The sequence below is a fragment of the Epargyreus clarus genome, unplaced genomic scaffold (assembly GCF_041222505.1).
Source record: "Epargyreus clarus isolate Ecla_fem2 unplaced genomic scaffold, WU_Ecla_fem_2.2 ptg000017l, whole genome shotgun sequence".
NCBI classification, from domain to species: domain Eukaryota; kingdom Metazoa; phylum Arthropoda; class Insecta; order Lepidoptera; family Hesperiidae; genus Epargyreus; species Epargyreus clarus.
The window spans coordinates 3,783,283-3,808,574 of record NW_027332225.1 but is presented as its reverse complement, the minus strand read 5'-3'; the positions used below and the strand labels follow the sequence as shown (position 1 = coordinate 3,808,574).

The window sequence follows — 25,292 nt, the reverse complement described above, 5'->3', positions numbered from 1 at the left end:
ATAAATAAGGTAGTCCAATTACTCCAATTCTCAATCAAGACTCAATGTTCCAACATTGTGGTGGAGGCCTCTTTCAGTTTAAGAGATCCATATGCATTGTTCAGTAGAGGAACATAAAAAACAACCGAAATGCCAAATCTATAATTACGCAATAGCTTCACTATTGCGTAATTATAGATGCAAAAATTGTTAATGGTTGGAAACTCGGCCTCTCCATTTAGAGGTCCTAGGTTCAAATCCCAGACATGCACATTTTTCTAAGTAACAGTCAGAAATTAATTATAACTCGCTGTTAAGCGAAGAAAAACATTGTGAAGAAACCCGTAAAACCTGAATGTTCGTCAATAAGTTCTCAACGACGTGTGAAGTCTACGCATCCACATTTGGGCAGCACGATGGTAGCCTAGCAATAAAACAGTAATGAGTTAATGACGAAGATAGAATATCAGCACTCAGTATGCAAGTAAAAAAGAAGATCCATCGTGTTTGCTCGCGTCATTGAGACGCACCAGACTCCACTTGGAGATCAACAATTAACATTAATTATACATACCGCTCCGCCACTTAACAGATAACCCGTGAACGTACGCGGGCTATTATTAGTTAGGATGTAGTTTTTTATTCTTTGGCAGATGTTTACAGCAAGGTCTCTGTTAGCTTAAGACCTAATGACTGCGTAGTTTGTTTTGAGCTGATTCTGTCTACTGTACCGTATCGGATTCAATTTCTGCGAGAATTAATGTATATTTCATGATGATGATGATGTCTATTTCAAAAGTCCATGAATTAACTAATTCTGAGATCAATAACATATTGCGCTTATTTTAACCTTTGATGCAAAAAAGGGGTTTTAAAAATTAAGGCTTATGTATATTTGTGACTGATGTACGAATGAACCGATTTTTACTTGGTTTTTTGTTTGTTTGTCAAGTTGATCGAGTATTCTTCAATATGATGAAATATTCTTCAGATATTTGAAGATCATTAGCTAAATTCTTGTGAAAACCTAGAGTTCCATTAAAATTTAATACTTAATTTTCAATTATTTTTCCTCAGTCTGTAAGCTCATGATATCTGATATCGCTGATTACTAAGCAGAATTTAAAGGATATTTCATTACAGAATAGCTACTGAAAACTGATATTTAACTCAGTTTTATTATGGTAAGCTTCCCTTCATAACCGCACGATATCGGTTACTTAGCGTTCCTCGTTATTTTAATTAAACAAAGGAGGCGCTTTAATGATGGCATATTAAATTAAGTGTACATAAAATGTTTTCATTAGGGACCAAAAAGCATTTCACGCATTTTAATGAAATCGAAAATAACAACAATCACACATATATTCCAGGATTATTTCAACGGTGAAGGAAAACGAAAACACTTATGTTCTCGAGTATTGTGATATTGTGTACGAAGTTCTTAAGGAATACAGAGTGCTCCCTGCTTTTCACCCTTTTAAGCAATGGGATAGTAAGGTGATGATAACATAATGTTTTTCTTCATGGTCGCATCTAGTTCGAGTAGAAATATATCACGTGTCGATTTTTAAATGTTTGTTATACAGAGGTTTACTCAATTAACACATTTATTAGAAATGACTTCTCATTTATGTGCACACGGATAAAGGTAGAGTCATAGCAGCATTTTAGTAGTAGTAGAGTAAATAGCAGGTACAAGCAATATTAAAGTAATGTTACAGACCGTAGTGGAGACTAGAGTAGTACGAATTTTCGTTGTACCTACTACGTAGGTCATTAGTAAATATTATGTAAGAATTTAAATGTATTCCTTGCAAAATTTGAGATTCGTGTTTCGATATAAATATTTACATATACATATTTGTTCGTTCGATTCGAAAAAAGACATGTTTTATGACATTTTAAAACTAGAATAACGGGCAGGTGGGTTATAAAATATTCGAAGGCAGAATTGAAGAAGACAACGGTTTTTGTCAACGTTTTTGTGTAAATAACTTGCGGAATAAGTTGATATGAGTGCCTAGTTATTTATAGTTTCTTTTTACATCGGTTTTTTGTCCGTATAAGCAATCATTTATTGCTTCTAATAATTTATAGCATCGGTATAAAAAATAATGCTATTGAATTTCTACGCCAGTATACATTATATTTAAGTCGGAACTTTCGGTTAAGTTATTATCCATGAAATAAGTAATAATAAATATCAATAAATAAATAACATATATTTTGTTGTTTTTAATAATTTTAAAATATACGCTACTTGCAGCTACATTAATTATAAAATATATTTTAATTCAGAAAACGAAAAGCTAGAACCAACTACCTAATTATTATGAAACATAAGTAATGCAAGTATAACAAGTCATTATTAAGTATTTTAAAAATGCATAAATAAAGTGCGCTACTTTTAACTTCACAATTATTAAGCTTTATAAATAAAAAATAATAATATTTTTTTTAATAAAAGCAAAATAAATTTAAAAACATATAAAAATAAAGTAAGAATAAATAAAAGCTTCAAGATTTTCATCTTGATTTTTTAGTAAATGGAAAATAGATAAATATACGTACAGCTGGACACATGGCATTCATTGAGGACACACTGGTAGATAATCCAGGACTCCAGCTCGATCATGGTGGAGGCGGTCATTTTCACAATATACTAACACCGGTCAATTAATTAAAAAATACAGTATCGTCTAAAATTCACACAGAGCTTTCACAACGTCTTTATATTTTTCGTAAAATCCCCTCCAGCCATTGATTTTCAGTCACTTTTTACTACATAAATTCATGTAAATAGAGCGCAAACATGCAAACGAAACCAATGTTTTGATACCGCCCACGTACAGTCCCTTCGGTAATGGTTCCGAACGAATGTGCTTTCATTTGAGCTACTGTATATTTCTCTGCCATTCGTCCGACACATTCGGGTGTTGTAAAAATGTTGCCATTCACATTGAACAAATTCGCACAAAATTGCAATCTATAAATTTTGCTTATTTCATTTTCTTTTTACGTGTTATAATAGCAATAGATTTGAAAATCAAATGATACTTTGCGATGGTTTTGGGCTAAACTACTTAATATATGTGTATATATAAGGCTATAGTTATTTTTTAGAGTAAACTTATATGTTGTAGGAATGCTAGTTGTAAATTAAACTTAATTTAGTAAACGATTAACATTATTTTATAAATAACAATAAGTTTTTGTTTTTATATCTTTGTTTTTTTTTGTATATATGTACATTATGTAAATATTTTTTTACTAGTATATAGTTTAATTTATTTTCTTTTAATTAGTACTTAGTCTCGTGTTTGAAATATATTTATTAATTCTCATAAAATACTTAAAATGGTGATGGTGATTAATAATTATATTTTACTTTTAATTGACAAAAAATATATATAAATAATAATCACACAAAATAAAATTTATTGTATTTAAATGTTACAATTATACGGGAAAAACCTGAGTTCTGGCAACATTATTTCCATAGACAAACGTTGTTGAATAGAGCAATTACTATCGATATAACCACGATTCGTTTCAAAAGCTTTTCAATATAATAATTTTATTGTTACAAATATAAAAAAAATATGTTATCGTATGTCCTGTAATAATCTTTTATTTTAATGACATTTTATTTTAAATATTACTAAATCAACGCTGTCCAAGAAAGGATGAACGACGAAGTACTATCATTTTATCGATACGGTAGTGAACACAGCACACGACCTCACTACGTCGTCTATTTGTCTATAGTTTTTCACAAGTGCTGTTCGCAGTAGAAAGTGGTCTATTTGTAAATATTGTAAAATTGTAAATATCCGAAGTGTCGTCTGAATTTAAAAAAGTAGTGATTTTATTTCAAGTGTAAAAGTGTTTCATGGATTAAAACCACCTTGCCAGAGTTTTTTGATGCCAATAAGGTTGGTTTCTATTTCTTGACCATATTTGTATACAGTATTTATTTGTGATTTTTTTATTTTACAATTTATTTAAAATTCGAAGTTTTCATGACTTCCTTTATGGTTTTGTTATTGTTATTATGTTTTTGGCAATGCCAGTAGCGATTTTACACGGTTTTTGTTCGTAACCTTGGACATACAAATGAGGAGTGTCATCGTTAAATCTGGCTCGACTTGGCATATTATAATAATACCCGGTGTAAATAACATTTGTAATTATCATTATCCACCCACTTATGTCCCACTGCTGGACACGGATCTCAGAATAAAAAGGGTTCCTGGGCGCAGTCTGCAACCCTGGCCAAATGTTAATGAGATGTCACACACCTTTAATTATTGTGCACAAGGGCAGACCGCTGAACTGCACCGTCTTTATGATGTTTTCCTTATCCATTGAGTCCAGCAAGTGATAATTAATTTCTGATAGGCAAATAACTTAAATTAAAATAAAATATCGAACTCTGAACCCCACTGTGAACAGCCGAATTTCAAATTACTATACCCATCCGTTTTTTGTCAGTGTAAGAATTGTAAAAATATTTTTTTATACTTTCAGTAAGTAACTCAAAAGGTAGCTCTATACTGTATTTGTGTAGCCAAAATGCTAATTCTAAATAATTTATCTAGTAATACAAATCAGAAGAGTTACAAATGAAAATAGGTTTTTGAATTTATCACTTGAGGTTCCAATAGAGAAATCTAGGGCTCATTCGAATTTTTACTATATATAACTAAATAAATGTCTATTTCAGATAAATTAATCCATACATTGTTTGTACATAACAATTAGATTATACCATAATTTGGATATTATTTCAAAACAAAGTCTCAAAAAAAAAATTTGTAAAACATAATTTAATAGTGTGGTAATAAATAAAAAAATCTAAACAACCCAAAACGATAATTAGTTTATTCCCAATTAAGCAATACATAGTTAACGTACACTAATTGTGCAATAATTTAAAGTACAAACAAGTTGTGAAAGCTGGGTTTCCCAATTCAACGTTATTGCAACACTAACCATTAATGTGTTATTATTACAGGAATGTTTGATTTTATCTTATGCAACATTATTTTTGTGTGTACCTAATAGTCTTTGAGTTACAATTAAGAAGCAGGTACAACTGAACAGTGTATCTCCTCATTTTTCGAAATATAAAAAGGTTCAACAGGAAATCAGGAGACATATCTCAGCATTTGGAAGCGATTGTCTATTAAAAGTCTCCAAAAATAGTAGTATTCTGTAACAGTACTAGTAGTAGTAGTCTGTGTTCGATCCCCGGCCAGACCTATATCTGAATAATATATGGAATTTCCATATCTGCTTCTTGGTGTTTGTGTATTCATCTTTGTGTGTTTATGGCACACAGACATAGGAAATCTATACGCACTGGCTCTACACTCAACGCATACTATATAAGTGTTAGAAAGCGTCTTTCCCAGTCCCATACCTATAAAAAATGGTAAAAAGGAAACCATAATTTTTTATTGTGATAATGACTCATTCTGCTAAATACACAGTGTTTGTATTTGAAAACTACTTTTGATAGTAAGATTATGTTATCTCTAGATAAATAAAACAGTTGTTGCTCTGTCCGTCTACCTGGTTTTTAAATTGACATTCCAATATTAAATGGCCAACATATTCATCCCACTTGTAAGTGGCAGAACCCTTTGTATTTTAACTCCAAAGACACCACTGCTACATCTATTTCCTCCTAATAACAGCAGTGTTGTTCTGTTATGTTCAACGTAGAAGGGTGTGAAAAGGTAAACATATTTGTCTGTGATGGTCCAACTCAGTCCTCAGGGGTCAGGCATCTGTGGCTAGCCTCTGGTTGAAATCCAGTATACATAATATATATTATGTGCATTCTATGAAATCTACGGAATTTAATAAATAAAGCCACTAGCAAAACTATAATCAGAGATAACAGTAACAATTATGATAAGCTCGCAATCAGTCATTAGTAGCATGTGTCATGAAAAAGGCATTACACTATTACTCATACGAAAATGGGCAGAGATGAAAACTAGTTCATCATGAGATTACAAATTTCATTGAAACAAATTTCATTGAAGTGAATAAACATGTTTATGTTCAATAAATTGTATCGAGATAAATTTGTGACGTTTCATTTAAGATAAACTATAAATATATGTGGGATCGTAGAAATGAGAGGTCGATGGTGATATTTAATTCTTATTTTATTTCTTAGAGCACATGTCAAATCCTACGTACATCGTTTTTAACTCTCTTCAACTGACTTCCTTCTTCAGTGTTGCTACTTTGACTCAATCAAACTACGTCAGAGTTCTTATACAAAAATAAAAAGTAAAACTAAAATCTAACCATGTAGGTATTATCCCACACGGCCATCCTGCTCATTCATCAGACCCTGATGAACTATAATCATAATCTTTCGCTTCTGAACTAGTTCATATGGTCCCAACAATTTTGAGTTCTTCTTATAGGAGTTAAATCACCAATATTGTATTTATAAGCTTTTTTTCTAACCTTATTGTAATATCTTCTATCTTCATCTTGTATTTTTTGTATATCTTGTATTTCTTTAGCTTTTATTCTTAAATCAGATCTCTTTTCATAAAAATTATCAATTCTTTCGTCTTCAATCATCTTCAGTATCTCGTCATCTTTGTTTCTTACTTTAAAATATTCGCGATTTGTTAATTCTTCAGTCTTATCCAAGCTAAAATGTTCTTTCTCATGATTCTTCCGTACAATTACATACTGAATCTTCTTCTTCTTCGGTACTACAATTAGTTTGCTTCCATCTTTCTCTTTTTTAAGTATTCCGTCTTGTAGAACGCAGTCTTTATAAGGTTCTTTCTCTGAAATTTTCTTTATTTTTTCAATTTGTACATCTTCGTCTTGAACTTTTTTAATACGTGCGGTCATTTCGGTAACGATTAAACAAGCAGGCTGCTTGCTGACGGTTCCAGCATGCTTCATTTTAATTCCAGGTCTGTGTTGTCCATTCTTTTTCTTCGCTAAAATTTTCTGTTCTGACCATTCTTCTATTTGTTCATTTACAACATTTTCCTCTAGAGGCGGCAGTCGACGTGGATTCTGGTGAATTGGATTATCATCGGTAAGTATTATTTTCATTTCATTATTACTATCTTTCTTAGCTTCGTCGGGTTTATATTCTTTAATCGTCTTTTCTATATTTTCAGAAAGTTTAGCATCTTCCATCGTGTAGTCGTCCTGAAAATTCTTGCTTTCGGTCATCTTTATCAGATTAACTTTACTACCAATATCTATTAATGCACTCATCTCCACATCATTTATTTTAACCTTTTTATAAGGGGTCATTTCTACTACTTCTTGTTTCTGAATGTTAAGCGACTTTTTCGGCTGGTTAGGACATTCAGTTCCTTTATGTCCGAATTCGTTACATCGGAAACATTTTATGCCTTTCGTACAAGCTGGTGCCATATGATCAGTATCGCCGCAGTTGTAGCATCTCTTTACTTTCCGCCCTGTGCTGGTTGAGGAACCTTTGTCATCAGAATTATTTCCTTGTATATTATTCTTGGAGTTAGTCTTTCTTTCAATTCTTTGTCTTAATTCTTCATAACATTCTAACTTCATTCTGAACTCTTTTAAGTTTCTAGCTCCATACAACATAGCTTTGTTGGTTTCACTGTCACGAATGCCGTCAATAATATAAACCATCAGGGCTGTATCTTCAAGGGCAGCGTGTAAGGCTAGCTCCTTCATGTGAAGAAAATATTGTTGAAACGTTTCTTCGTTCTTCATCTTACGTGAAGCAAGCTTCTTATGTATGCTGGCGCTGTTCAGTTTCGGACTAAACTCTTCTTGGAGCAGCTTCTTCAGAGTATCCCAATTCTTCACACTTCCTGTAGATCTGAGAAATAGTTTAGCAGTACCGGCAAGTAATCTTTTTCCATAAATAAGTTTCTCAATATCAGACCATTCCATAATTCCAGCAGTATCTTCGAATTCTTCAATCCAGTTCGTGATCGGATACGTGTCGTCACCAGTAAACGGAATCATAGACTGTTCTAAATCGTTAAAGGATATTCGTGGCCCACTGAATTTTAGGCTTTCTACATCACCTTTTACTTTCTTCGGCGACATAGTTCTTGTTCGGCTTCTTGAATGCATCTTGACTTCTTAATCTTTACTTCTTTAATATTTCTTCATTAATTATACGTCTTTCATATCTTTCTCTTCAAAACTTTCTTCATTTAATCATTCGGTTGGTATAGTGTAGCACGTTCCTAAGCATTCATCTAGTATGATGTGCTGCGTCCCGAAGCATTCGTTGTTGACGCGTTGCTTGGTAACCGGCGTAAATTATTGAGAAAATTTCTTACAATTTTCTTCGAGATATTTTCGTAATCTTCGTCGTTAATCACCATCGAAACTGCACATGACGAGATCCCGGACGAGCCCCCAAAAGTTGTGGGATCGTAGAAATGAGAGGTCGATGGTGATATTTAATTCTTATTTTATTTCTTAGAGCACATGTCAAATCCTACGTACATCGTTTTTAACTCTCTTCAACTGACTTCCTTCTTCAGTGTTGCTACTTTGACTCAATCAAACTACGTCAGAGTTCTTATACAAAAATAAAAAGTAAAACTAAAATCTAACCATGTAGGTATTATCCCACATATATATCTGAGTAACTATTTGAGATAACTGAGATGAGTAAAAATCTGAAGATCGATATTATTGTCTTGGTTAGTCATGCAATGCTATCTATATCAAAGATGTATATAGATATAGATAGCCTAGGCGTCTGCTTAAAACATAAGATTATGATTGGTTGCGCTTCACTCGATCATTTCCTGAGATATATAATTAATCTAGGCATATGACTAGTTTTCCTAATTGAATTTACATAAATTCTTACAGCTGTTGAATATAGTTATTAGTTTGCCAGTATGATTGTAGAAATGGCTGATTAGTATTTTATCTTGATTGAAAGTTACTAAGAATAGCCTATTTTACATCCTTTCATTTTCATTCGATTTTATGGTGGATTTACCCACAATTTTTAACCACAAAAAGTCGACATAATATGTCATAGTATTTGTAACTTGTAACTGAAAATCAGTGGCCGTGGTTCGCCGCAGTGAGGCTGAGTGTGGACCCTTTTATTAAATTTTACTGCAGCAATGTTCTGATTTGAGAATCATGTTTACTATTATTTATGCGATATAATGTTCTAGTATTATTTACAAATAAATATTTCTTTCTTTTTAATAATTTAGACATATTTCGAGCTCTCACATCCAAACTTTCGCAGTCTTTTTTTGGACGCAATATACCAATTATCCCAATTAGTATTGGTAACCATAACCAGACGGTGCCATCGAAGTTCAATGAAACGATCGTTTGATAACTTTCTCTACGTGGTCGTACGTTGTCCCTCGCTATCGTGTCATGTTATAACTACATGACTTTAGCGATGTTTATAAAACACCAGCGTATAGATCGGTAATGAGAATCCGCTTTTTTTTTATAATATAAGGGTAGCGGACGAGCATGCAGTCCACCTGATGGCAAGTGGCCACTGCCGCCCATGGACATCTGTAATCAACCCCAGATAGGACTAGACATTCCCACCTGAGGTCGGCCACAGATGCGCCCCTACCCCTGAGGACTAAGCTGTAACGCCTCGAAAAAGTATGTCTCCCTTACCACACCCTTCAAACCGGAACACAGCAGCGCCTAACACTGCTGTTATTAGGTAGAAACAGGTGTGGCGGTGGTGCCGCCGGAGTCGAACCACACAGGGTTCTACCACCTTAATTAAAGAATATCTAGTTTTTTGGGTTCACATTTGAAATACTCGTCGAATTTGCGAAGGATGTGTGTATTAAAATTAAAGATCAATCACCAGTAATGAAATTGTCTTGAGATAATCCATCGACCAGAGCGCTCTTCGGAATATTCTCATACATATATGAAGCTTAGTAATCCGCACTGACAACGAATTTTCTTTCGGTCTTACTCCATGTAATTCTATTCTCAAATAAAAGGTATACGGCACATTATTTTAATGTTTTGCTAGATCACGTTAGAGGGATAAGTAGTTCCGGTATAAAAATAGTACAATAAGACAGTTCACATCGGTAGCACGCTATATAGCAACAATGTAGCTGGTATAATGCTCTCGTATTTGAAGAGACGTATAAGGCACATGTGACGTTTTAATTTAGACCGCAGGTGCAACTACGCATCTGTCTACTCAACTAACAGGTTGAGACGAAATAAAATTAAGTATAAGTTTTAACATATACGTATCTTTGTAAAAAATAATCCCTTCGTCTTATTAAATGGGCTTACAGCAAGTGTAGATAAGGAAACTGTAATTTTATTGTAGTTGATTATAAATTGATAAGCGTGTGACACAAAAAGGTACAAACAAAATACGTTGGTCATTTAACATAAGATTATCATACTTATTTCTAGTGAGAAGCAGTCTTTGCGTTTCAGAGGAGAGAATGCATACTATGCATGCAGGCTTACATAAAAGGCTACCATCATGATTCTCAGGAGTGCTATCTGTGATGTTTCAGACAGAACTCCGGTTCCTTACGGAGTTAGTTACATATCGCTTCTTTGCAAGAGGAATGGCACGTGCGACATCCATGTGCAACAGTGACTGCTTGCTCGATTACTACTATACTCTTATAAAAAAAAATGTTGACTCATAAACCTATATTTTTTGCGTGGAATACAATAGTTTTTACCTTGATAATATACAGCTTCAGTTTCCAGGCTGTTTCAGTCGTGTATTGTGACCTAATGGTTAGTGATGTCCGCTGTTAAATAACAGTGTGAATTCACGCGTAGTTTATTGTATCGTTTCAATTCGTTTAATTTCGTTGTTAATATCTTTAAAGAATTGCTGTTGCAACACCGAGAGAGCTATTTTTATGCATCTGCTCGCTTTTATTAGTGATGTAACTTTCTGAGTGTAAGTTACGATTTTTTTAATTGATACGAGGTAATTGTACTGACAGACTAACAATTATATACCTACTCCTCTAAAGCCCACGATCTTATTCAAATCTGAAGACCTTAACGCCTTATTCTATTTCATTAACAAAATATATTTCAATCCAATAGCCATTGAACCGAGAAAATATGTACTTTCTCTCTAGGTCGTTCTAATGTGATTATTACTTATTCCTGCTTGGGCAATGTCAGATCTCCTGATAGTTTCACTTCTGAGCTTCTACGTATATCTGCAACATATTGAGAAAACTTCAATAGCGTGATTCAGAATCGTATAGCGCAGTCTCTTGACGAGTTGCAGAAAGTCGATGCACTACTATAAGTTTGATGACTTAAAGACTTATTGATATCCATTTTATTTTAATAGACTAAAATAATTATCTGAGATGGAATTTATTATGTGTTAAATGTGCATCATACAAATAATGTACACAGGATACTGATAGTATTTTCTCTAAAATCAGCAGTCATAAGCTATTTTAAGGCACCTAGTTGCTAAAACTCTCATATACATATCTTCATAACACATAACATAAAAAGTGTCTATGTTCTACAATTTACTAGTAATTCTGAGTAACATAATAAGTAAATATTATTAACATCATGCCATATATACGACCATATAATTAAATACTTTCGTGAGCCGTTCCCATTCTATTCGTTCCTATTTCCCGTACGGTATTTCCCTTGAATGGAAAGAGGGGACCATCAAGGTCAGTATTGAGGTCGGAGGATTTTGCCGTCCTTTGTATGAATTATGTGTGGTCATTTCCAAGGATATTTTCGAGATATTGTAATATATTTTCGTATATTATGGAACGGTATTCATATCGTATCTTTTTTATAATATAATAGTAGCAGACGAGCATGCAGTCCAACTGATGGTAAGTGGCTACTGCCGCCCATAGACATCTGTAATCAACCCCAGATAGGATTAGATATTCCTACCTGAGGTCGGCCACAGATGCGCCGCTACCTCTGAGGACTAAGCGAGAACGCCTCGGAAAAATCTGTCTCCCTTACCACACCCTTCAAACCGGAACACAGCAACGCCTAACACTGCTGTTATTAGGTAGAAATAGGTGTGGCGGTGGTGCCGCCGGAGTTGTAATATTTGTATGTTTGGTTTTTTGACGTATCAATGACCTATTTTCGTTTAAAAATACGGGCAATTTGTTAATGTGGATTAAACAAGATTTCTAGTTCATCTTACGTAATAAATAATTACAACAATTTCTTACACAACAATTACATAAATGCCGTCATATATAAATAGTTTTCAGGAATTATTTATACAAGTGTACCTGTTAATCTGTTTCTAGTTATCAGTGCAATCATAATGAATACTGTTAATTAAACTCGGCTCTTCAGTTTTATTAAAAAATAAACAAAATATTCAAGAGACCCCTTTCAAAAGGTGCCATAACCTTTAAAGCCAAAAACGGCTTTACCTTAAAAATATGCAAAATACATGAGCAATAATATTTTTCTCGTCCAACCTTGATGACAAAATCAAGGTAGAATGATGTGCGCTAATCTTTGTCATAGCTCTGTTTATACTCATGTACTTATGAGCGCTAAGTGGTGTTTATAAATAAACTCGTTTGTTTAGAACGGCACGTTATTTACCTATATGTAATTTTTATTAACAGACAGAACAAAAATAGTATGATCCGTATGATTCATCGTCTAGCCCGGCTTATCGTGGCATGGTTTCTCCGCTGAAGTATGTGGATATTGTTTGTTTAATATTTACATTATTTCAAATAGGTATGCATTTTCGATAACTGAGTGTTTCTGTCAGAAACCGCAACCATTGTTTGTAATGTTTTTGCTAGTATGTAATGAGATACAAACGTACATAAGCTATTGTTTAAACATGAATGTTGCATGTTTACTAGTTATATTTAAAATTTTTTGACGTTAATATGTATTTTATTTAGAATAAGAATTAAAACCATTACAATTATGTCAATAAATTGTATGAGAATCTGTAATTTCACTTATACAATATTTAATACTTAACTCTATATACATACTTAATAATCAAACTAAAATACAGTAAACAATCCGTTTGTGCTGTTCTGTTCGTGTTTCATATATAAAATTATTGTTTATTTCAACATTTTAATCTAAAACTTTCTATATTTTCAGTTTGATTTTATGAGTACATTTTATTATCTCTTACTTGTCAATAAGTAAAGATATCAGAGAAAATTTATTAGTGTTACAACAGTGGCATAAACTTCTTATCGCTACTAAGTTGACCTATTAACTAGTTCACAGTAATAGCTAGCAATTTGTCCGGTTTCATCCTATTATGTAAGAAATTAAGTGAATCACGCATTAAAACGTTATGTGATACTATGTAAACCGTATTGTACATGTTATATTATAGAATGACTTCGAAAAAGTAGGAGGTTTTCAAATCGACGGCATTTTTTTATAAAGTTGAAAAAGTAAACAAACTAGCAGTCCATCTGATGGTGATTTTCGTGACCAACTCCATAATAATAAAAAGCCTGATATAACCTAAAGCCAATCACATATGCATTACCACTTTGAAGTATTAAGGTCGCCTCATATAGAATTCAGCCTAGATGCCGACCCCCCTATATGACCCTCCCCACCTAAACGAAGAACTGCTTCTCTGAATATGGGTCGGAATGTTCGTGTACTAAAATATGTAGAATACAGAAAATCCTATATAGTTTAAAGACAAAGAGATTCAATATATTTTCTTCTAATTATAAATGTTTTTGTGTGGGAGTTATGAGTAGACGCTTTATTCATATGCTTATTAAAGGGATGACATCATAACAATAATAGGGTCGTACAAACCGGAGAACAAGGACGCCGGGAGAGGTCAGAAAACTATTATCGTTCGACCTCTAAAGGGCTCCTTCAAGTTCATATTATAATGAAGCGAGTGGACCGCATCATATGTGTAATTCTCCCAAGCACGTTCAATGTGTCCCTGAATTGGCGAGCTGTGACGTCAGCGTCTGCACATCTTACGTCCCGAATCAGGAAGCGCGACGGAGATGTATTAACATATTCTTGTGCTAGTTAGGTATTTCCCGCTGGTTGGTTTGCGAATGAATACACGCACCCGTGTAAGCGCGCACGTATGCATATGCATGTACACGAACGTAAATATAAACATCATCATCAACTCGTGGCCTACGGCTGGCGGCTGTACTTCTTCCAGCATTAAAAAGCGTTGTTATTCCAACATGATGGCTAATTTGAACTAACAGACGACGCTTTAATGTCACAATATTTTTGAGGTAAACTTAAAAAAAAGAACCTTTTTATAATCTTTGTGTCGAAGTTGGATTAAAGTCAAAATGGGCCTATTAAATTGTGACGACTATAAATAAGTTTAGAACAATTATTTGAAACAAACAGAGACACAATTTTATTTGTATAGACATGGTGACGAGCGGTTCTCCGCTCGGTTTCGCCCACTGCACAGAGTTGTTTCCATGCCTTTATTTGCCCACACCCAATGTCAGCCTCTATAAGGACTCAACACGAATCATTACGTAAGATTGTTTAGGTTTGTGAATCAATTATATTTTTTTGAATGAACGTTCTGTAGACTGAGATGAATGAATGTAATGTTAGTTGATTGTGGAATTATTTTACCAATTTGCAACGGAACAGAGAAACATGGTGAAATAGAGGTAAAAATGGTTTTATTTTCACAACTTGATTGGATGCATAATTATCTAAAATGGTTAAAAAAAGAAGTTTAAAAACCAATTAGGTTTGACTTTGTAAAATGATCTTCCAGTTTATGATTTCTTTATAAAAAAATATTATTCGATCCCTCGAAACCGCCTCATGTACGTTATCATTGAAATTTACGACTATATAGAGGAATATTTGATGTGTATCTAATTTACAATAACAAACTGATTCCGTGTTTATATATTATTGAAACCACATCGATGAAAGCACCATCAAATCAACGGTTTGTCTAAGTATCTTGTACAAAAATATATAAATGATTTTACTTTATTAAAAACCAATAAGAAATAACTTCTAAAATGTGAGTATACAATTTGTAGAGACGAATATTTACACTTGATTGACTAAAACAAATGAAAATAATTTATCTAGTAACGTGGTTCACCTTGACGACTTGTTCTCTTAAAAATCTTATAAGGAAGTAAAATGTTATCTATGTTAATTTGTACGTTCACGTGTTTTGTGCTCATAAATAATAATTGACCTCATCTGATCCTCTTAGCCTAGTTCTACGCAATTAAATCATTGTCTTCCTGCATTTGACTTGCAACGAATAAAACATATCTAATTGTGTATGCATCTGGAGTAATCGACTTATGAATATTCGACTCTGACCACCAGTATGTCAAGACCTCCTACGCCCCTCTTAATGACTCCAAAAAATGACAACACAGGAGAGGAATAAAAAATACCAGAGGACAACTTTAGCTGGTCGGATATTTTTAGATGGCTATTTTGAACCTTGCTATATCTTGTGTGTCACTGCCACTACATATATTTGCATTCATTACTCATTTTTGGCTTTGGCAACGCTTGCTGTAAACAATACGTAATTTCAAAAACGGGCAGGAAAAGTTGGGGCTTTTAAAAATGAGTCCATTCTTGCGTTGTAAATAATGCTGATCAAAACAAACCCAAATTCGTTTTCGGGGATATTTATTTAGGTTCTACGAAAAGTTTATATTTTTTGTTTATTATAAATTGGTGTCGGTACCGTTTAAATTCAATTTTTGCCGGAGGTAGGTCTAAAAATCGTGAAAAAGAAAATTATTGGAATGGAATATTGTCGGAAACCTTATGTTCAAAATAACAATGATAACTTTTTGGAATTTTATTCAAAACCTTTCCAATTGTTTCAGGGTAAATCGTCATGGTAATGGAAGCCAATCCAATTGCTGAAAAGCGTACAGATGGTAAATATAATTTTAGTGTTGTTTGTCCGTTGTCCAAATAAATGTTTATAATTACTCATCGATAATATTGTGAAGCTGAAACTTTATACAGTCAATGTTTAATACTTGCTCATTCGTAATAACTACCAATCCTTTATCTTTATCTTTATCTATCATCCAATATGGCCGTAATCCTTCTCCTTCTGCTAATATTTGTAGGGTTTCACACCATTCCATCCAATACAACTTTTTGCTTTCCGCTTATCCTAGAGCTAGACCGGTGAAACGTAACCTTGCTTTTAAACATATGTATATACTCCGGAATGTCTTCGATTTATTGTAAAAAATGGTGATACATATTTTTTTAGTAGAAAAAAATTGCCATAAATCGATTTCCCTATATCACAATAAGGTACTTACTTACTACTACTTAGGGTACTTAATATATCAAAATCAATTGAGTATTCTAACTATTAAGTAGTTATTTAACTCCGCTTAATGTTTTTTTTTGCAAATAATGAGTTCCTACAGCAAGCTGGCGATATATAAAAAGTTTTAAATAAATAATTGACATGATTCTATTGACAAAACAGCAATTGTCTGGCCCCTACTTCCTTCGATCACGGTCAGTAATTCCGTAACGCCAGGCCGCTTGCTATACACTCAACTATACATAGCGTGTGTGTAAAACGAGTGGATTGGATTTCGTCCAGTTAGCATTATTGCCTAACGAGTTTACATTCCAGCTTCAAGTCATCTGGTAATAGCCCCACGGCGACGTATTTTGTGAATGTATCAGAAATATTCAACTTGCACAAGCGATTCGTTTAAACGTCTCATCTAGACGCTAAATGATTGGCTTCGTCCGAAGTTTCGTAAATATTCTAGTCCGGTGTCCTTTTTGTTCTCTTACTCTACTGGTACTACTTATAATAGTGCTGTAGGTACCTGCCGTGTGACGTAAAAAGGCATACTATGAGTGACTTTAATTATTGTCTCACTAGATTGTAAATTTTCCTGATAGTAAAATATAGAACTTTCGGACCGATAGCTAACAACGTTAAGGGGATAAATACTAATAATTTGTATACGACGCAATTTCATTAAAATATTTCATCCATTTCAATTCTGTAAATATATCTTAAAAGACAGAATATAATCGTAGTTATTACCTACCATATTCACAAGGATAATGGAACATTTCAGTTTTGATTCGTACGCTGTAACCGTTATAACTCAATTTGTTATTAATTTAGCCGTTGTATTATTGTCATTCATTGTATTGCAATCAGCAGTGAGATCTCCCCTACCGCTCCGGTCAGTATGTGGAGTATGTGGAGCCACGCCTTTGCAGGCAAAGTGGATTGAATTCCGCCCGTGGTTATCTTAGTTGGATCGTCTAATCGTAGTGCTATAGTGACTAGGCTAAATTAAATAAAGTTTTCTAAATAAATCAAAATACACTGAAGGAATTTCAGAGATATTAACAATTTGATTAATTAATTCATATAACAAAGCGAAAATAAAATAATTAATTTAATAAATGTTAATATACTTTTATTGATAGATACAAAATAAAGTTTAAATAATCAATTAATAAACCCAGCAAACGTTGTGTTGCAATATAAATAAAAAAAGATAAGGGTGAACAACCTTTATCACTTAGTGGTATGAAAAATAGGTAGTAGCTGATTCTCAAACCTACTGAATATGCATATAAAATTTGGTGAAAATCGGTAAAGTCGTTTCGAAGGAGTACGGTAACTAACATTGTGTCACGAGAATTTTATATATAAGATTTCAGAAACAATAGTCGGTAGGATGCAACTCTTTTGTATTATCGGTTTAGAATTACATAATTAGACAATTGCTTTTTATTCTCGATTTTTAAGCTTTGTTTGAAAACATGTTTTCAAGATAATAAATAGATATTATAATACATATCCGATTCTTATCTGACTCGTTATTATATATTTTTCACGTAATAAAATGCGTCACCCTAATATAATACATTTTACAGCACTGCCAATAATTTCCGCGTTTGCAATAAACAATTCTATTTATTTTCATTGCTTAAATTAAAAACAATAAAATTGGCTATTACTAAAAGTTGTGAGCGGTCAATGGCGACCTACATTTAGAAAGGTTTGCAATATAAATGGAGACTGCTGTAGCCTTACAAAAATGCTAGTACCTGTCGTATATAACGTCAACAATTTCAATTATGTTTTAAGAGTAACACAAGATTCCTATTTCTCCCCAAAAATATAAAATTTGTTACAAATGTGTAAAATATGTGATTGGGTACATGAGTTCCAATAATAAAAACAGAGTCTTATAGGCACTTAATGATACTGATGATAAAGTTATAAACACGGAAAATCGAATGTTACTAAATCTCAGGCGGGAAAAAAATAATTTATTGGTCTAGATGATAATGAAGTGAATGTTTCCTAAGCAGATAAATTCTATGAATCTATGGTATATTTAAATATAGATGACATAAGCTGAAAGTTTCCAGGGCGGACAAAAGTCTACGTATCAATATTCAAACGACCGGTAATAAAGAAAAGCATCAAAAGTCTCATAAAATCGTATTGAGCGCAAAGTGTTCTCTTGAATACCAGACAATTGGGTATAGATTATCTGGAGTAGCCATATCCCAATTTCGCCCACGAGTCGTTGCCCCAAATTTAATATGTTATGCTCTATAAATATCTGGATCGAGCTGGACTCGTGTTCCCATCTGGTTTATATTATGATGTCGTCCTAGCTAGTTTTTTGGTCGAGTTTAGAGTAAATTGTTTTTAGATAGTGTTTATTTAATGCATGGAATAAGTTATGTGACTGATTAACAATGATACTTTGTCCTGTGAAATATTATTATTATTATTATTACCCACATGTAGACGTAGTCTACACTAGCAGATGCGTTTAATGTCAGCAATGGCTGATCAGTTTCATGAAAATCGTGCATTTTTTGTTTCTAAAGGTGGTAGAACCCTTTGTGGTTCGACTCCGGCGGCACCACCGCCACACCTATTTCTACCTAATAACAGCAGTGTTAGGCGCTGCTGTGTTCCGGTTTGAAGGGTGTGGTAAGGGAGACAGACTTTTCCGAGGCGTTCCAGCTTAGTCCTCAGGGGTAGCGGCGCATCTGTGGCCGACCTCAGGTAGGAATATCTAATCCTATCTGGGGTTGATTACAGATGTCCATGGGCGGCAGTAGCCACATCAGGTGGACTGCATGCTCGTCTGCTATTCTTATATTATTAAAAAAAAAAAAAAAAAAAAAAAAAAAAAAAAAAATAATACTTCTTTATTTCATCCCTACTTGCATATTACTCCGACAATTAAAGTAAACTTTCTCGTTTTTACTTTTAACGTTGCCGTTAGCATTTAAACTCTTCGTAATTAAATCTTTCACAAATAGGTCCTTCTGTGAAATATTTAGACACAATCTGCCATCTTGACAGTGGCCAAGCATTTGATTATTTATGACTCCACAAAGTGACAAAAAGTTTTAACTTATATCTTCTATCTTCCTGTTATTAACGATTGCCAAGTTTGCCACTTCCGTATATTTTATAAACATTAATGTATTTTCTCACATTACAATGTAGAAAGGACAGGTAACATCGTAACAATCATCAAAATCTACTCAATATGACAGACAGAATACCTACCTGAACGGAATAATAGTCAAAAACTATTCTCTAATTTACTATTTACCGGACAAACAGTTTCGTAGTACCGTAAGTACCTAAAATATGTGCTCAAAATTCATAAATAGTACTCCATTTAACATTGTAAAATTGTATTTTTTACTATAGGAATTTTCAAATAAACTAACATGTAAAAAACCACACCGCGTGTAAACTGCGTTTAAAGTAACCCGAGTGGTAACGAAAAACAAGTTTAATTACTTGGTAAAAAGTAGAATAAAAAGTGTATTTACTATTTACTTTACCAAGGACAAGCTATTGAATTGTTTACAAGTTGAATTTCGAACGTGTGAAGCAAACACTGGTCGCGTGGAGAAATGACATAACACGAATAGAAAAGTTTTTAAATTTTTAAATTATACCATGGAATGCACGAAACTGTCTTGATGTCTGTCTTGATAAATAAACGAAAATGGAATTTGTATTTTCTGTGTGTTTTAAGTTTTTGGACGGGTTATATTCTGGAGTACCTAAATTGTTCTTAATGATTTAGAATATTCGACAAAGTATGAGACGAGCTCGCATATTATTATGGAGAGTTATACCGTTTTATTTTTAATATTTGTTAATCTTATTATAGCAGGCAGTATTGTATTGTGAACATTTAAAATTTCCTATTTCAGTTCAATAGTTAATATGAGAAATAAAGAAAAATGTCGGTTTCTTCTATCCCCTTTTTATTTTTAGTTTTTATTGTTATAGCAGCCAATTAATACGTGCTATAAAAATGTCAAATGTCTATCCGTTAAGTAATAATAAAGTTTCACGGATTAAATATAGAAATTATCTCCCATTACATTAGGTACTCATCGATTCGTACTCCGGAAGTGTTCAAGCTGTCAATCGTATCCTCGCTCCAGCAGTCCCATTGTCTCATATTGTCTCCTCTAGCCATTGTATAAATTTGGGCCAATGCTATTCGATTTAATGTTATTTCGAAAGCAATGTAGTATCGCCTTTAGCCTAATTTCCTACACATTTTTTATATAATGAAATCTAAACAATGTACTATGCGTGTGGGTTTTAAGGCGAATGAACTTAGCATTATGTATACGTCGCAGCTAGAGTGTTATCTGTGCTGTTTTACCAAGCGTCTAATCTAGTCTAAAATATTCTGGTCTAAATAACGAATGTTTACGCGGTTTTCTTTAAATATATTACGTTGTTTCAAAATAAAAAGTATGCAAGTTTTATATGTGCTCAAAATTCATAAATAGTACTCCATTTAACATTGTAAAATTGTATTTTTTACTATAGGAATTTTCAAATAAACTAACATGTAAAAAACCACACCGCGTGTAAACTGCGTTTAAAGTAACCCGAGTGGTAACGAAAAACAAGTTTAATTACTTGGTAAAAAGTAGAATAAAAAGTGTATTTACTATTTACTTTACCAAGGACAAGCTATTGAATTGTTTACAAGTTGAATTTCGAACGTGTGAAGCAAACACTGGTCGCGTGGAGAAATGACATAACACGAATAGAAAAGTTTTTAAATTTTTAAATTATACCATGGAATGCACGAAACTGTCTTGATGTCTGTCTTGATAAATAAACGAAAATGGAATTTGTATTTTCTGTGTGTTTTAAGTTTTTGGACGGGTTATATTCTGGAGTACCTAAATTGTTCTTAATGATTTAGAATATTCGACAAAGTATGAGACGAGCTCGCATATTATTATGGAGAGTTATACCGTTTTATTTTTAATATTTGTTAATCTTATTATAGCAGGCAGTATTGTATTGTGAACATTTAAAATTTCCTATTTCAGTTCAATAGTTAATATGAGAAATAAAGAAAAATGTCGGTTTCTTCTATCCCCTTTTTATTTTTAGTTTTTATTGTTATAGCAGCCAATTAATACGTGCTATAAAAATGTCAAATGTCTATCCGTTAAGTAATAATAAAGTTTCACGGATTAAATATAGAAATTATCTCCCATTACATTAGGTACTCATCGATTCGTACTCCGGAAGTGTTCAAGCTGTCAATCGTATCCTCGCTCCAGCAGTCCCATTGTCTCATATTGTCTCCTCTAGCCATTGTATAAATTTGGGCCAATGCTATTCGATTTAATGTTATTTCGAAAGCAATGTAGTATCGCCTTTAGCCTAATTTCCTACACATTTTTTATATAATGAAATCTAAACAATGTACTATGCGTGTGGGTTTTAAGGCGAATGAACTTAGCATTATGTATACGTCGCAGCTAGAGTGTTATCTGTGCTGTTTTACCAAGCGTCTAATCTAGTCTAAAATATTCTGGTCTAAATAACGAATGTTTACGCGGTTTTCTTTAAATATATTACGTTGTTTCAAAATAAAAAGTATGCAAGTTTTAGTTTTTACTGGTATTGATATAAGAATATTATCAGTTGTCGTGTAGGTATTACTTAATAGTGATGTGATTGTTTAATTAAACTTACATCTTATTTACTGTAAAACGACGAATTCTTCATTTTACTACGACATATTAACCGAGACGACGCATTGTATTTTTTCTTTGCAAGAACTAACGAACAATAGTGCCCACTTCATATTATAATCCTCCATACAAGATATAAGACACAGCTCACTGCAGATGTAACAAAAATAGTTGTGGCCATGATGCCAAAGTTTTACCTGCTGAAAAAAATAATTATTTTTTATAAACTTTTATGACAGTTGCGGCGTAGTTACCCCACAGGTCGAAACGGTCTCCACCGGTTGTTGGCTCCACCGCCCCTAACTAATCAGTGACTTGCGCACATCCTGTTTTTACTCCAGTAAACATTTTGTTCAGTTTTGTTCCCTATTGGACCTTATTTTTAGAGTCACACATTACAAAACGATTGAATTTGCTGTATCCTCTTCATATTGTCAACTAGTATCTGATTTCACGAATATAATGTTAATGTGTAAAGAACGTTCTTATCCTAATCCAATTAACATTTTACATATTATACTTTTGGAACGCCACAACGCCGTCACACCTATTTCTACCTTATAGAAGTAGAGTTTGTGTTGTTGAGTTCAGATTTCATCATGAGTGTAATAAGGTCTGTCTCAGTAGACAGTCCTTATTTGTTTGTGTTGCTGTTGTTTCAACTTATAATAGTTAAGTCTTTAATATTGAAGCAAACGAAATTTATCCGTACAATGCCTTTTGAACGCCAGATTATACAACTAATTATCTACATACAGTTTAAAATTTGTTTTGACTTTGAAGTAAACGCCTTGTAGAAATCCTTATAGGTATTACAAGACATCTGTTTGTCAATGTTATGACGAATCACAAATAGCTGGTTTGTATGGGCTTAATGAGGCAAAAACTGTATTTGTGAAATACAAGGCAAATTAACTGTATTGGGCGTATAAAAGGGAAAAAGGAAAGAATACGGTACGCCCACCTGCTGCCAAAATTAGCTAAGTTCAGAGACTATTCTTGACTATATTTTTCGCTGAAAAGGAAAACCAAAATAGATAAATTCAAGTACTACTTGCTACTGCTACTTGCTTGAAGGTTTGCTACTGCTTTGGTAAGTTAACCTTTATAAACTGTTATGCCCACGCGTTGACTAAAAATCAAAGAGATTAAATATAAAGGGCTAGCTAATAGTTAAATGTCTTTGCCAAGAATAAAGCCAGTGATATTATAACCAAGTCGCTTCTTTTCCGTGGAAATGTCGATTAATCAGTAAGCCGAGCGGCCGTAACGGAGTATTTATAAATTACCCTTTTAAAACGAGGAACATTATAAACACGCGTAGACAGACATACGAGGCGACTTAAAAATAACTCTGCATCAAATTCTCAGCAGGATAGTGACAAAAATATCGAAGTTAGTAATTCAGGCGCGCGTCACAAGTATGGATGATTTTGTATGTAATTTTATCTAAGGTCACAAGCGTGGCGCCGTCTACTACCTACTAGCTTGCACAAATTTCTATGTTGATAAAATAATCGTTAATATTTGTCACTAAAATATTCTGTGTTATACATTACATAATCTATATCTCAGTAAAATAAATAACATTTATGTGTTCTTAGTATTTACTCCTTTTAGTAAGTAATCTTAAAAAAATACGGAGTCTTAAAAACACTGCCGGGCGAAAACTTTGTATGAATAAAATTAGACAGTTTCCACGTTTTTATCCTCTTTGTACATTATTTAAGGATTGACCTACAATAAACCTTTATTATGTTAAATTCGCATTTTTATTTATGTGGCAATCCTGCTTACAATGTAACTGATCGTAAGTAGTTAGTGCCGTCAATGAATATCTGTAAACTTGAAATTGGATTGAAATTTTAATTTCTGGAGACTTACTGGCCACAAACGTCTTGCTACCCTGAGGACTAAATAGAAATGCCTTATGAAAGTGTATTTCTACCACACTTCAAAAACCCAACAACACTTAATTTTGCTAAATGCTTGCTAATAAGACAGAAATAGCGAAAGGTTCTACTGTCCTGTAGTAAATTACAACAGCGCATAATCCTACTAATAAGACAGAAATAGCGAATCTGTCCCGTAGTCAGAAAATTAAGAATTCTACCACTTTTTTATTTTTCACTCATGATCATGGCTTGTACTCTAGGCTTTTATAGAAAGTCAACGTTTGACCTTATATTTTACTTGTTCACAGAGAGAGTGCACAATGCAGCACTGAGGCCTCGAGCGGGCGGCGACGTCGTCACTCAAGAGAGATCAGTCAGCTCCTTAGACCTAACAATGCCTTACACAGCCCCTTCCAATCTCGTGCTCACACCGGCTCCAGAATGTAAGTTCTAGTTATAGATTTAAAACTGGGTGGTCATGCTCAACCAACCACGAACTATTTTGTTTACAATCCTTTGTATTCGAAGCTAGGCTTTGACTTGTTACAGGATTCTTGTGTTTGGTCACATTGGCCGCCAACCTTGACAAACTAAACTTGTAGATAGTAGGAAAAAGACCTGGGTATATCTTTAGCCTTCAATAAACTCAAGTGGCCGGTCTCAATAGACGTAATAACCGCCCTGATTGAAGCCGGGAGCTCTATGTTATGCAAGAAATTGAAACTTCTACGGAGTGTTTCGATTGCTTCGAAGGATGACCTATAGAAAAAAATATTATTGCCAATAAGATATCCTTTTCCTCCAATTTTGTCCTAATATTGAGGATCTGGGTTATGTAAAAATGTAGACTGTGAATAACTATTGGATATCATTCTTCTGGCATAAAGGATACTGAAATGTTAATAATTTACCAAACATATATGTTTTTTGTTCACTTTTGATTTAAAAATACATTATACAGTTTTTATGCCCAAGCATAAATGTTTATACAGAGATAATAACTTTGAAATTATAAACAAACTCTGTACAGACATTGTTCACATTTGTTAAATTTGTTGAAAACTTGATAGCGGACACCCATTCTAAGAGTGACTGCATTCAATGTTGTTCAAGATCAATAACATTGTATAATTCATATGTAGGTATATAGGTAGCTTCAAAGATACCACCGTAATCACGTGAATGCGCTATAATTTTTACACTATTTTAACCACTTCATAGTATAAAAGAACCTGGCATTTCGTAAGGGTCACCTTGACAGTTAACCCTTAGGTCGAATTTTGAACCCCTGAGGGTTCATGCATTAGCTAAGTCACCGTAAGTCTTTTATGCTACGAACTG

General features: G+C 33.4%; 2 protein-coding genes across 3 annotated transcripts in view; one reads left to right on the top strand and one right to left on the bottom strand.

Annotated features, from left to right (window-relative positions):
* The window catches only part of sigmar (Tumor necrosis factor alpha-induced protein 8-like protein sigmar), a 93,185-nt gene extending 90,279 nt beyond the window's left edge, over window positions 1-2,906 (bottom strand). The window contains exon 1 of the mRNA XM_073081925.1: window positions 2,554-2,906. The gene's annotated coding sequence lies outside the window, so the exon portion shown is untranslated. The remainder of the gene's footprint in view (window positions 1-2,553) is intronic.
* An 827-nt stretch (window positions 2,907-3,733) lies between these two features.
* Window positions 3,734-25,292, top strand: part of LOC140748953 (OTU domain-containing protein 7B) — a 30,083-nt gene continuing 8,524 nt past the window's right edge. Inside the window, exons 1-3 of one of the 2 annotated variants that reach the window (XM_073081926.1) lie at window positions 3,734-3,917; window positions 15,873-15,926; window positions 24,260-24,394. In XM_073081926.1, the coding sequence (XP_072938027.1) occupies window positions 15,884-15,926; window positions 24,260-24,394 (178 nt within the window). In that variant the 5' untranslated portion in view covers window positions 3,734-3,917; window positions 15,873-15,883. The remainder of the gene's footprint in view (window positions 3,918-15,872; window positions 15,927-24,259; window positions 24,395-25,292) is intronic. The other variant, XM_073081927.1, reaches the window with a different exon arrangement.